The sequence below is a fragment of the Haliotis rufescens genome, unplaced genomic scaffold (assembly GCF_023055435.1).
Source record: "Haliotis rufescens isolate VD_foot unplaced genomic scaffold, xgHalRufe1.0.p SCAF_5, whole genome shotgun sequence".
NCBI lineage: Eukaryota > Metazoa > Mollusca > Gastropoda > Lepetellida > Haliotidae > Haliotis > Haliotis rufescens.
Window position 1 is genome coordinate 43,898,320 of NW_025964223.1, and position 13,117 is coordinate 43,911,436.

The window sequence follows — 13,117 nt, forward strand, 5'->3', positions numbered from 1 at the left end:
CCACTTCGATTAAAATCACGAACACGGGCATGATGTTGTCCAACCCAAAAGCACATTCAGGCGAATCAAGGATTCGAATTCATGATCAAAGATTCCTGGCACGCCAGAGCTACGTAAATCTGAACAAGCGATCTGTTTGTTTAACGCCGCATTCAACACTATTCAAGCTTTATGACGCCGGGCAATAAGTAATCGAATTTAGAACAAACAATTCAGTGACTGATGTTGAACCCCCTGGTGCCCGCGATAAAAGTGAAGAAGGACATTATGATATCTGACAACAGGCATTAGCTAAATCATCTGCTTGGAACACACAATCCAGTGACCGATGTCATGAACATGATATTCGTTTAGCGAGATAAACGCCTCGATTCGGGACACGCATTTCCAAATTGCTAAAAGATCATGTGGATAAAGGTCAATGGTAATAATTGTTTGTATAACATTTTCTCATTCTGACATTTGTTTCTCAATGAGTTATTATTTACATTGATAAAATTGACAGTTACAATAGCAATATGTGTGCAAACTTGATTTTTAATAGTTACATGGACCGCCTCCGCGGTCTTGTGAATAGGGCGTCTGCCTGGAAAGCGGAAGGTCAATGGTTCGATTCCCTGGGAGGGTAATACCAAAACTTTAAGAGATGGTATTAGTTGTTACCCTACCTAGCGTTCGTCATTATGTTAAGGGTGTAAAAAAAGGGCTGGAGTCAGTGTGATGTATCTGAGTAGGGTCGCACTCGCATAACTCCAGACTAGCACAGTCAGCTACACACACGGACATATGGGTCGCTATAGCAGTGAAATAGTCTTGAACACGACGTTAATCCCCTTTGTCCTGACCTCAATTCATACATCTAGACACTGTTCATATATCCTCAAAGCACTTTGACAATGATGGATATGACATCTACTTGCAGAAGCTAGTAGAAGCAGCCACACACGCGCGTGTACACGGCGCTATAAAAGTGCAATATTCTTGAACGCCAAGTTAAACTTCATTACACCTCCACAAATCCTCTGGGATGAGAAGTGTGGTATGAGGTTATAATTGATAACTTGGTGTACACGTTTAATTTATATAAATTAAGTAATCTCTAAATAAATAATCTCCAAATAACACACTACTTGACAGATGTTACGTTTATCACTTAAAGAACTTAGACGACAGGGCCCCTGGTGCCCGCGATAAAAAAAAAGTGAAGAAGGACATATGATATCTGATAACAGACATTAGCTAAATCAGCTGCTTTCTTTTTCATCATAAACATAAATAGTACTGTAGTCGTAGAGCTTTTGATCAGGAATTATTATCGTTCATATCAGTTTCAAGATGCAGTATGTGACTATAGTCATGTTTGTGTCGTCGCTGTTCTCCTCTGATCACAACATATTTACTCAGATGAGAGGGTGATCGAATAAGGATGTATATATATATATATATATATATATATATATATATATATATATATATATATATATATTACTGGCAAATCATTAAGACGAGATATTCGTCTTCTATCATAGTGTTACAGAACACGTGTGAAGGTGCTTTTTGTTTCAGGAGTTTTGGAAAATCTGGCAACTCTTACATCTACACTTCGGTGTAAAGATATTTGGTATATGCTAAATACGAACAGTGAGCCTTTCGTTTTGATTGCCAATCAATCACCAACATGTCTTATCACATTTGTTTTTGACATTTATTTCACAAGATAATAACAAGGATCTCCTATTGATAGTATCAAAGAATATTTGATGGGAAGAGAACTTTCTTGATTCAAACACTCACTAATTATTAAATAAATAAATGTTTTAAAGAAAGAAAAAGAAGCTTATCAGTATTTGTAATTTAATTTAAATAATGAGTTGAGTTGATGATGCTCACATGTCTTGCATCAATTTCACACTGGGGACGGGGGCACATGACATGAAAAGCATGACTTATTTCATCATATGTTCAATGTGAAAAATATATGTTTTATGATTCCGTAGGACTTTACATAGCGTTAGCGGTGATTGGAGGCGTCTTGACGTGCATCGGTGTTGTATGCGTGATATTGTAAGTACACAGTAGAAGGTGATCATTTTTGTAATGTAAATGTGTGTGAAACGAAAACAAGAGAAATACAAGCATGGACTACTAGAGTTTTGTATGTTAGAAACCGATACATTTTCGCCGAGGACAAAACGAAAACTAGGGAAAACAGCAGTACATCAGTTTCTTAAATATGAATTTAGAAATTCGTTAACGTTAAGCTTTGCTCTGAAAATCCTCTTGAAAATATGACTGTTCAACCGATCTTTCCGAATGTTAACTGTATGTTAAATGCATGGTTCTGCGGTGTTGTTTTGTCACAGAAGTAACAAATATAAGGTTAAACATACAGAGAAAATGGTAGGACAGCCGTTGCAATACGATCCATTTCCAATTCGATAGCAATCGTAGAAATCTTTCTTTTTAGAAAGTATTTATTTACTTACAGGGAACATCGGAGGAACCAACACTTTGATGTGCCAGAAGAGACAGTTTGTGATGTTCAAGTGAAGAGGTACAACGAAGACATCATTTTACATGTTGACCAGGCAGAAAACCAGAAAGAAACGAACGTGCCAGCGGAATGTGCTTGTGAAGAAAACGGAAATAGGAGTGGCCAGGTCATTAATGGCCACTTTGATGATGTTGACAACACAGTAAAGAACCAGGAAAATATAATTTACGAATCACAATTGACGGCTTCCTGCAATACTTTGAAACAGTACATCCAGGGCAACGGAGTGGGTGGAAATTATTATGAGGACGTTGACAACATAACAACGAACCAGAAACAGATCTCTAAATCACATTCGGCAGCCTCGTGTAATGCTCTGGAACAGAATAGCCAGGACAAGGGAGTCGGCGGAGATTATGAGGACGTAGACAACACAACCCCATCGCCGGCCTCATGTAATACTCTGGAACAGCATAGCCAGGGCAAGGGAGTCGGCGGAAATGATGAGGACACAGACAATACAGCAGAGAGCCAGGAAGATTTCGCTGAATCACAATCGACGGCTTCTTCTAATAATCAGAAACAGAACAGCCAGGGAGACGAAGTCAGTGGAGGTTATGAGGACATAGACAACACCGCAAAAAGCCAGGAAGATATATCTGGATCACAATCGACGGCTTCTTGTAATAGTCTGAAACAGCACAGCCAGAGCAACGAAGTCGGTGGAGATTATGAGGACATGGACAACACAGCGGATGCCAAGGAGCAGCCGACAGGACCAGGAAAGGTTGAATCTGAACCATGCATTAAGGACATCATACAGGATAATGCATATGAAACAATATCCATCGGAGAGGGTAATCGCAGACCAGCGTCCATTTTACAGCTTTGTCCCGAGACCATCCTTAAAACTGGTGATGTTTATGCGAAAGTGAAAAAGTGAGGATATCAACTTTGGAATGGGCTGATCAGTGAGAGGCTGCATATGATACATGTAACACAGCCAAAATGTGCATGGAACTCAACATTGACAGCACTATTTATTTATCTCGAATTCCACCATACTGACGTGTAGGCGGAGTTCTGCATTTCAACTATTCGTCTATTCCAGAATGTGGCTGTTTGTTTCCATTTTACTACCAATGTGTATTTTTGTTCGGAAGTAATCTTTGGAAATCAATATTGGCTTATTAAAAAGTACCTTCTGCGCCGTGTGGAAGTTCATACGACGTGAAGCGATGGTCAAGTTACTGTTTAATCAGAGACATGCTATTGTGATTTGAAGCCGTTGATGTGAATGTTTTGTTTTTTTTAATTTCAATCACTGTATATATTCTCATTTAAACCACGAACAATAGGATTTGAATAATGATATTATGCGCTGGGAGACTGATGCAGCTCTACATGTATGTGATATTTTCAACTTTTGCCTGCAATAGTGCACATAACACATCCATCAAGTTAAAACATGTGTAAATAATGTATTGTGTTCTGATGGTCACTTAAATTTAATTGTTCATTTCTATTTGTTATCAAAGTAATGTTGTTTTTTGTGTGCATGTGTGCGTGCGGGCTAGCATGCGTCTGTGTATGTTTGTGTGAATGTAGATTAGTTACATCTGCAGTGAAAACAGCCTGGGGGATGTGTTTCCAAATGTCAACAAAGGATTAGTTCAACTGGGCAGGCGTCACGTGTTGCTTTTGGCCGTGTCATAGGAGTCGTTCCGTTTCATCCAATACATGTTGTAAGGGGTTGAGGTCTGGAGAATCACCCGGCCATGGTAGTAGCACAGCAATGTGTTGCTGCCTCAAAAGATCTTTTATAACACGTGCAACATATGGGCGGGTTTTATCCTCCTGCAACGTTGTTTTGCTCTCTCTGACGACTGCGTATGATTCTGCCACTAACTGGCAATGAAGCAGCTTGGTATCGATTCCGTAGATGTACAAACCGAATACGGTTGTCTTGTTGACGTCACGTGTAGACGACCGACCGGTGGAAAGTCTTGAGTGCTGCCCTGCTGTTGTACCTTAGAGATAGTAATGTAAAATATCTGGCATCTCCGTTTGGCGCCATTCCTGTTTGCAGCATGCCCAGGGCGCGCCGACTCGATTACGGTACAACAGAATTGTTTTATGAGCACCTGATAGCTAAACTGTCATTCTGTGCTGTTTACATTAAAAAAACACATATCATGCTCCAAACCGACACGCAGACGTCCTAATTGTGTGCCATACATTAACATGCATGTGAAAATTGTGAATCACGACCTAAAAGTCGAGGTGATATCTTCATGTATTGAAAGATAGCTTATTTATTTTCAGAATATATGTACTTTTTATTGCACTTTATATGAAACAATGATACATATTTCCGTTAGTATATATCTTTTCGTGATGTCATTTACAGTAATCTCTGGATACCTTTTAAGCTTGCTTTTGACTATTTGATTGTTTTATTCATACATGTACCACTGCACTCACCTCATGTTAACAACATTTCAACCACTGTAACCACATCAGGAATCTGAAACTGACAATCGCACCCACCTTAAATTTGATTGTAACATGTCAAGCACTGCACTCAACATGTGATTATAGGATTTCGACGTTATCCTGCAACTGGTACAGGCTTTTGTTCCTCATTTGTGAGCATTAAAAAGAAACATGTTCATTGTTTGATTTGTCCTTCAGAAGGTATTAGTCAAAAACGATTTACTCCCAAGATGATATAGTTAAATGTGCTTGGATTAGATATTAGTAATATACATAACATTCAACACAACTTGCGCAACAATACCATGGTGCTATTACACTATTTTGTTACTTTAAGTTTGTTTAAACTCTGTTTCCTTCTTCTTTCTTGAGGTGCTCTGAGAATCTGTTCTATTTAACTACCTAAACAGACACAAATAACAACGTATACAATACACATTGACGTATACAATCAATCACATAAACAATCACATCGTTGTCGTTCGGCAGTAGAATCGAGTTCCCCTAATAAATTGATTAAACAAGATATATATACTTGTGCACTGCGTGTAATTCTCGATTTCCGTTGATTGATCAGGCAGTAGGTAACGTTATCGATAATGTAAACGAGAACAAGGAAAGTGTTGAACAAAACGTTTTAACATGTGACTCACAGTGAGATAACAGCATAAAGTACAGTGTGTTGAAACCATAGCAGTCAACACCAAGCGAGTATAAAGTTCGGGCTTTCAGATGAAAAAAAATGAATGCATGTTTTATTGATGAATCCAAAAATTGGCATGCATGTTGAGTAGATTATAGTGTTCATAGAGTAGATATCATAGTAGATGTCATCGATGTGAATTTTAAAAACATTAGGTTTCATCGCAATACTGCTTCAAATATGCTGTCTTCAAGAAACTGATAAATTCTGTGAAAGGTAATGGTTTTTAAAATTCAGTGTGAAGAAGTGATAATGAGCAGCATTCAATAGCCCTGTCGGAGACGATTTAGCATCATGCTTATCTGTGCTTACATTCAGCACTGAAGTTTGGCTTCAAGATAAAGTGTTAAATGAGGCCGCAAAAACTAATGATATTACCTCTATTAACTTCAAATCTATGTGAACACTCTTTTAGCTTTGTGCGAGTGATAATACACAGTTTCTTGGTATTTTTCATGAGATCAAAGGTCACGATGACAAAAGGGGTTCGCCTGGTATTAATCACCATTTGATAGTGATGCATATACACATTATAATGATATAGACGGAATTGTACAATGGACTCTGCTTTGTGCAGAGATTTCGTATGATTATGAAATGGGTTTTGTCGCTCTTATTTTATCACCAAAGGTATAAAATGCGATCCTGTTTTGAAAATGTATTCATGTGAATTAGTCCAAGCTCAATGGCATCCTTTCGTTTATCACACAAGTAGCTATAGATCTGTATCAGTATCTATGACGATGTTTTATCTACATGTGTTTCTGTCAAAAGTCAAGGTCGTCATTAAAGGCATTTGTCAAAACAGTGTTATGCATTGTTATGCATTTTTACGAACGCTGTGTGATTCTAATACTTGGTATGTCTAAAATATAATCTCCTCCAAGTTGAAAGCCCGCATAGTTATTATTTTATCACGTTTACTTTCATGACGGGTTCGCAGATAACAACATAAAACACTTCCTCGTCCAGGTTAATTTTATGCTATGTATCGATTTCATAAATAGCGGTAGAGACTACTTAAATGATTTGGGTAGTGTATGTCACAATCTCCACACAAGGTGATGATGCAGTGGATGTTTGCTGTAATAGCTGTTGGATTATCTGCCTTGGTCAATGTCTGTCAAGCAGAAGGTAAATACTATACAAAGCATCAATAATATGGTATAGAGATCTAGGACATACAAATAATATTGATTTGAAATTAACGGTAACTCCATTATCGACTTTCTGATAAGTTTATAGGCATAAGCGAGATTTGTACCGTGAGTGACCCTCACATGGCCATATCCACGTATCTGGAACCTTTAAACCCACAGATATTGACTGTTGGAGCCAAAGAAAGGCGGCTAAAATAGTGAACATGCGAGTGTTCATGTTATATTGAACATTGTTCTGTTATGACGCCCCCTGCACCGTCTACTTTTGTAGGTTTTATGGACGAATAGTAGTAGTACCGTAACGGTACTGCATTGTAACCTGATGCCTGGCGTAAAATCACTGTATGGCGTCATAAAAGAATGTAACTGCCCATTACGAATGGAGAGAATTATATCATTACGCACGTTTTCTTTTGTTATGTTGTGAAATATGTAGGATGCTAACACATTGATATTATGATGTTTTGGTATAGATAAACGTTTCATCCATAAGTGGTTACAGCTTTCAAAAAAGTTAAATATTTTTATTATGCGTGTATGCTAAAATACGTATATTTTCAAAAGTAAAAAAATTGAACAAAATTGAATAAAAATTACCCGTTAAATATTTTCAAAGTACTTCATACGACTCTTGCTCCAAAGCTGTCTGATCACTAATACAACATTCAAGGCCAAAATAGTTTTATGATAGACATATGGAGAACATTTCCAAAAGTGTCGGTCCAGTGACAAAAATCATGTTTAATGCAATTCCCTATTTTGACTTGTATCATAAACTTTATTCCCGTGGTCTATTTTCGGTGAACCATTTTTAGGCCTTTGCAAGTGTTTGTGACGGGTGGCAGCAGTGTGGCAGAAAATGGTCACCTTTCAGCAAACACTCGGTATCATCACTATTTCATAGTGATCAATAAACACATGCTCATGGTGCAGTCACAATAGTAAACTTGAAATTTCTTATGACCGTGGAAATGATTTCGTCGCTGTTTTAAGTACTATAGGAGAACTATTTTGTACAAATAACACATATAAGATGGTAGACGCGCGTTTTTTCTTAATTTTGAAGTTTATGTTTGACAAATTCCCGTTATTCTTTGTTTCTGTAGGTTCTCTGGGTGAATTGATCCAATTATTGGCAAATTTCATGTTTCTCCAAGCGTTGTTTGCAAGTTTTATTTATAAAACATACGCTTTTCCTTAGCTTCTACTCCAACTCCCTTTACAGACCCCATATATTAGTATATATTTGCCAGAGAGTCTCGGGGCCCAAAAAGTAACCATTAGACACACAGTTTCAAGTGAAACTTTCTGGATTAATGAAACAGTTTAGTGAACAGTGTGCCCTGTGTCAAATATATTTATTACTTACCCGTTAACTTTGCTAGAAATTGTCTATCTATTTGACTTTTTCTGTTGCATTGATGGCATATATGTGACAACTACATCACATAAGGTGAAATTGTTTTGCAGAGGTGGAGATGTGCAATGAGGGATATGCGAGCGCACAGAACATCAATCTGACAATAGCTTTGACTCCATCTTCCTTTAGATGTTGTTGTCATCTAGATTTCAAAGCAGCTCAGACAGTATGGAGAAGGACGACTGTGGACTGTGGAATAACGCTTGTTCATGATGTAACATTCCTTGACAAAAACTGTAGTCAAAATACCAGCATTTCTCAGGCGGTCGATCAGAATAAAACAGATCTGTGTGTTGTTCGGGAGAACGGCCTTCAACAGAACAAGTCACTCACAGGCCATATGATATTGCAAGCGACAAGTTATGGTATTGTATTCAGTCTGAATCCTTATCTATTATATCATGCAGGATGTACAGCATCACTCTATTATCTTAATGTTGTTGGCTTCTATCCCTTGGTAATTTGTAATGTTTGACTTTGACGTACAACTGATCAACCTGATATGTTTTTCATTTTGCTCGTTATTAAAACTATCATACAATTTGTTTAAAAAGTATTTCAAAACATGATCAGAAATATTGTTTTCTAGCATAGTTTAGTAACGATCATCTAGAACTTCAATACAAATAGATTGATGTTAACAAACTGACACGCTTTGCGTCAATTACAACCTATCCGATGTTCGTAGGAGATGTAATGCTTGTTGACTACAGTAATATAATGTTGTACAGACATAGACGTGAACTGCAGTGAGCCAGTTTTGATGAGTCCAAGCACTGGTTCCAATCCGCCAGGTGTGTCCGAGGTGAAGCCAACTACAGAATCAACTACTCCGTCAACGTCTTCAGGCAAGGAAGAACAAAACACAATGATCCACATGGAACATCAAATGATACATGTACATAATATTACAATAATGCATTTAATTATGTCTAAACACACAAGCTAAACGTTAAACATCACAATACCCAAAGGTTGATATTTGATAATACGTCAGGATTATTTATAGGCTTCAACACTTCATCTTTGGTGTAAATTGTATGATCACAGCACACGATGCCCATTTGTTAATGTATAATATGAATGTGTTGTGAGATCCGTGAGTGAGGTTGGCTTCACACTGCATTGAACAGTATTAGAGTTATACCACGATGTGTCAGTTGACAAAGGAGAAAAGCCCGAAGTGATGCAAGTCTTAGACGTTAACACATTTGGTTAAACCCATGAGCACGGGTATGATGCTACATACCCGATGAACGTACCGATATCTGCTGTACATGTAACAAAAACATTATATTAGTTCAAAAACTAACTGTTTTCTCGCGAAAGATTTGATACAATAAAAGAGATAGTTTAAATTGAAGATGAACATTATCAGAGTGTATTAGGATCAGAAACGTTTCAAAAGAGAGTCTGATTAAAACGTTCTGGGGACATGAAAAGCATCAATATTTTCAATGTGTAAAATATATGTCTCATGATTCCGTAGGACTTTACATAGCGTTAGCGGTGGTTGGAGGCCTCTTGATGTGCATCGGTGTTGTATGCGTGATATTGTAAGTACACAGTAAAAGGTGATCATTTTCGTTATGTAAATGTGTGTGGAAAAAAACAGGGAAAAACTCACGACCTTAGCAGTACATCAGTTTGTTAAATATGAATTTAGAAATTTGTTAACGTTCAGAAATTCGCATTTACAATTTAACGTTACGCATTCACTCTGAAAAAAATCTTTCCGAATGTTAACTGTATGTAAAATGCATGGTTCTGCAGTGTTGTTTTGTCACAGAAGTAACAAATATAAGGTTAAACATACAGAGAAAATGGTAAGATAGCTGTTGCAATACGATCCATTTCCAAGGCGATAACAATCGTAGAAATATTTCTCTTTAGAAAGTATTTATTTACTTGCAGGGTACATCGGAGGATCCAAAACTTTCCTGTGCCACAAGAGGCAGATTGTGATGTTCAAGTGAAGAGGTACAACGAAGACATTATTTTACATGTTGACCAGGCAGAAAACCAGAAAGAAACAAACGTGCCAGCGGAATGTGCTTGTGAAGATAACGGAAATAGGAGTGGCCAGGCCATTTATGGCCATTTTGATGATGTTGACAACACAGAAAAGAACCAGGAAAATATAATTTACGAATCACAATTGACGGCTTCCTGCAATACTCTGAAACAGTACATCCAGGGCAACGTAGTGGGAGGAGATTATTATGAGGACGTTGACAACACAACAACGAACCAGAAACAGATCCCTGAATCACAATCGACAGCTTCGTGTAATTCTCTGGAACAGAATAGCCAGGACAAGGGAGTCGGCGGAGATTATGAGGACGTAGACAACCCAACCCAATCGACAGCCTCATGTAATACTCAGGAACAGTACAGCCAGGGCAAGGGAGTCGGCGGAGAATATGAGGACATAGACAACACAGCAAAAAGCCAGGAAGATATCTCTGAATCACAATCGACGGCTTCTTGTAATTATAGTCTGAAACAGCGCAGCCAGGGCAACGTAGTCGGTGGAGATTATGAGGACATGGACAACACAGCGGATGTCAAGGAGCAACCGGCAGGACCAGGAAAGGTTGAATCTGAAAGATGCATCAAGGACATCATACAGGATAATGCATATGAAACAATGTCCATCGGAGAGGGTTATCGCAGACCAGCGTCCATTTTACAGCTTTGTCCCGAGACCATCCTTAAAACTGGTGATATTTATGCGAAAGTGAAAAAGTAATGATATCACCTTATTGACTTTGGAATGGGCTGATCAGTGCGAGACTGCATCTGATACATGTAACAGAGCCAAAATGTGCATGGAACTCAACATTGACAGCACTATTTATTTATCTACATTCCACCATACTGACGTGTAGGCCTCCTGCGCCGTGTGGAAGTTCATACAACGTGAAGCGAAGGTCAAGTTACTGTATAATCAGAGACATGCTATTTTGATTTAAAACCGTTGATGTGAATGGTTTCTTATATAATTCAATCACTGTACATACCCCTTTAAACAAGGAACAATGGCGCTTGAATAATGATATAATGCGCTGGGAGATTGATGCAGGTATATGTGTGACATTTTCATTTTTTGCCTTAAATAGTACACATTTCACATCTATCAAGTTAAAACATGTGTAAATAATGTATTGTGTTCTGATGGTCACCTAATCCTTTTCACCCACTGTGAATAATGTTACTTCGAAGAATTAAATTTTATTGTTCATTTTTATTTGTTATCATATAAATGGTTTTGTGTGTGTGTATGTGTGTCTGTGTGTGTGTGTATGTGTGTGTGTTTGTGTGTGTATGTATGTGTGTGCGTGTTTATGCGTGCGTGCGTGCGTGCGTGCGTGCGTGTGTGTGTGTGTGTAGATTAGTTACATCTGCAATGATAATAACAATGTCCTTGCCGCATATCTCCTGAACAGTTCTGTTGTAACATCACACACAAACCAGATCAACACCATACAATGGGCAATCTATTCAATATTTATTCAATTCTATAATATCTGTTCCATGGGCGGAAAGGTGAGACACAGCGATGGCATCCGTCACAAGCACCTGCAAACGCAAATCAAGGTTTCGGCTGAACAAACAGAGGAACATATGGAAAATAAAGAATTGCATCACACATCATTTATGTCACTTATGGCAAATATGAAGACGTCCTCACCATGTCTACCTTAAGTCTTTTTGAAAGCTTTACTGAGGCCTTTGATGTTGTAACCCAAATAAAACAACTTATGAGCAAAGAGTCGTAGAAATAGGGTACTCGATTGTACCTCAAAAGTTGTGAAATGTGACACCAAAGGCTGGAGCTGCTGGAATACTGATTGACATAGAGGGAAAGTCGACTTTTGGAAAGTTGATTCCTCTTGTGGATAGATTTGTATCATCAGAATACGTATGCATAGATCTAAATATGAAAATGGCTGATCTCTTTTATTTCTCGTTCAGGTGGGTAGATCAATGGAACTGGGTTGGTTATTTGACCACCTAAGCAAGGCGCTCGAATCTTATCGACCCTTCCCTGCATCAGTCCTTTAAAAGTGCTATCTTATACTTACACACTTGTAGAGGCGATATATCTACATGTGCAATGTAATACGTATTCAAATGTCTGACGCTGATTGTATGACATTTAATTACATTGGCAAAATAAAAGTATGCGAAATATGCAAGTTTTACAGTGGACATGCAGTGAGTGAGTGAGTTTGGTTTTACGTCGCTTTTAGCAATATTCCAGCAATATCACGGCGGGGAACACCAGAAATAGGCTTCACACATTGTACCCATGTCGGGAATCGAACCCGGGTCTTCGGCGTGACGAGCGAAGGCTTTAACCACTAGGCTACCCGACCGCCCTGGACATGCAGGTATACCAAGACACTTATTTGGTCAGAAAATGTTTGAGCATGCAGATGCAGTGAAAGAATAGGGGTACAGTTGTTTAGAATTATTGATAAAATAAAACAAATGAAAACCTTTCATAAAATAGTTTGGCATAGACATGGAACTCGTTGAAATTCGCTTTGTATAAGGAATACCGTAACGGTTCGTGATGGTTTTTTTGTTTGATTCGTTGTTTAACGCCGGTCTGTCCCAGCTATATGACGGTGGCCTGTAAATAAACGATTCTGATCCTGACAAAACACGTATTATTTTATGTTCAACTATATATTCTCTCCGTTGGGGTACTATGAAACCCCATCAGCCAAGTAACCGAGTCGGATCCAAGAAGCCTCATCGTACGACAAGCATAAATTTAGGTTTCAAGAGAAATATTTGAAACCGGAATCTCCACGGGGCTGATGTTTCAAGCG

General features: G+C 38.2%; 3 protein-coding genes across 3 annotated transcripts; all 3 read left to right on the top strand.

The window, feature by feature from the left end:
- The first annotated feature begins 405 nt into the window (after nt 1-405).
- LOC125373302 lies at nt 406-3,998 on the top strand. Its single transcript, XM_048384303.1, has 3 exons — nt 406-424; nt 1,998-2,064; nt 2,489-3,998. The coding sequence occupies exons 1-3, from the start codon at nt 406-408 to the stop codon at nt 3,435-3,437; spliced, it is 1,035 nt and encodes a 344-aa protein (XP_048240260.1). The 3' UTR covers nt 3,438-3,998.
- A 2,751-nt stretch (nt 3,999-6,749) lies between these two features.
- On the top strand, nt 6,750-9,546 carry LOC125373489. The gene is made up of 3 exons (XM_048384592.1): nt 6,750-6,827; nt 8,324-8,638; nt 9,005-9,546. The coding sequence occupies exons 1-3, from the start codon at nt 6,758-6,760 to the stop codon at nt 9,220-9,222; spliced, it is 603 nt and encodes a 200-aa protein (XP_048240549.1). The 5' UTR covers nt 6,750-6,757; the 3' UTR covers nt 9,223-9,546.
- A 211-nt stretch (nt 9,547-9,757) lies between these two features.
- On the top strand, nt 9,758-11,519 carry LOC125373397. Its single transcript, XM_048384447.1, has 2 exons — nt 9,758-9,829; nt 10,188-11,519. Exons 1-2 carry the CDS (start codon nt 9,801-9,803, stop codon nt 11,023-11,025), a joined length of 867 nt encoding a protein of 288 aa, XP_048240404.1. The 5' UTR covers nt 9,758-9,800; the 3' UTR covers nt 11,026-11,519.
- Nucleotides 11,520-13,117: the final 1,598 nt, after the last annotated feature.

Coding starts and splice junctions, on each gene's coding strand:
- LOC125373489 (XM_048384592.1), top strand. CDS start 6,758: ATGATGCAGTGGATGTTTGCTGTAATAGCTGTTGGATTATCTGCCTTG. Junction 6,828..8,323: donor CAATGTCTGTCAAGCAGAAG/GTAAATACTATA, acceptor ATTGTTTTGCAG/AGGTGGAGATGTGCAATGAG. Junction 8,639..9,004: donor ATTGCAAGCGACAAGTTATG/GTATTGTATTCA, acceptor AATGTTGTACAG/ACATAGACGTGAACTGCAGT.
- LOC125373302 (XM_048384303.1), top strand. Junction 2,065..2,488: donor GGTGTTGTATGCGTGATATT/GTAAGTACACAG, acceptor ATTTACTTACAG/GGAACATCGGAGGAACCAAC.
- LOC125373397 (XM_048384447.1), top strand. CDS start 9,801: ATGTGCATCGGTGTTGTATGCGTGATATT. Junction 9,830..10,187: donor GGTGTTGTATGCGTGATATT/GTAAGTACACAG, acceptor ATTTACTTGCAG/GGTACATCGGAGGATCCAAA.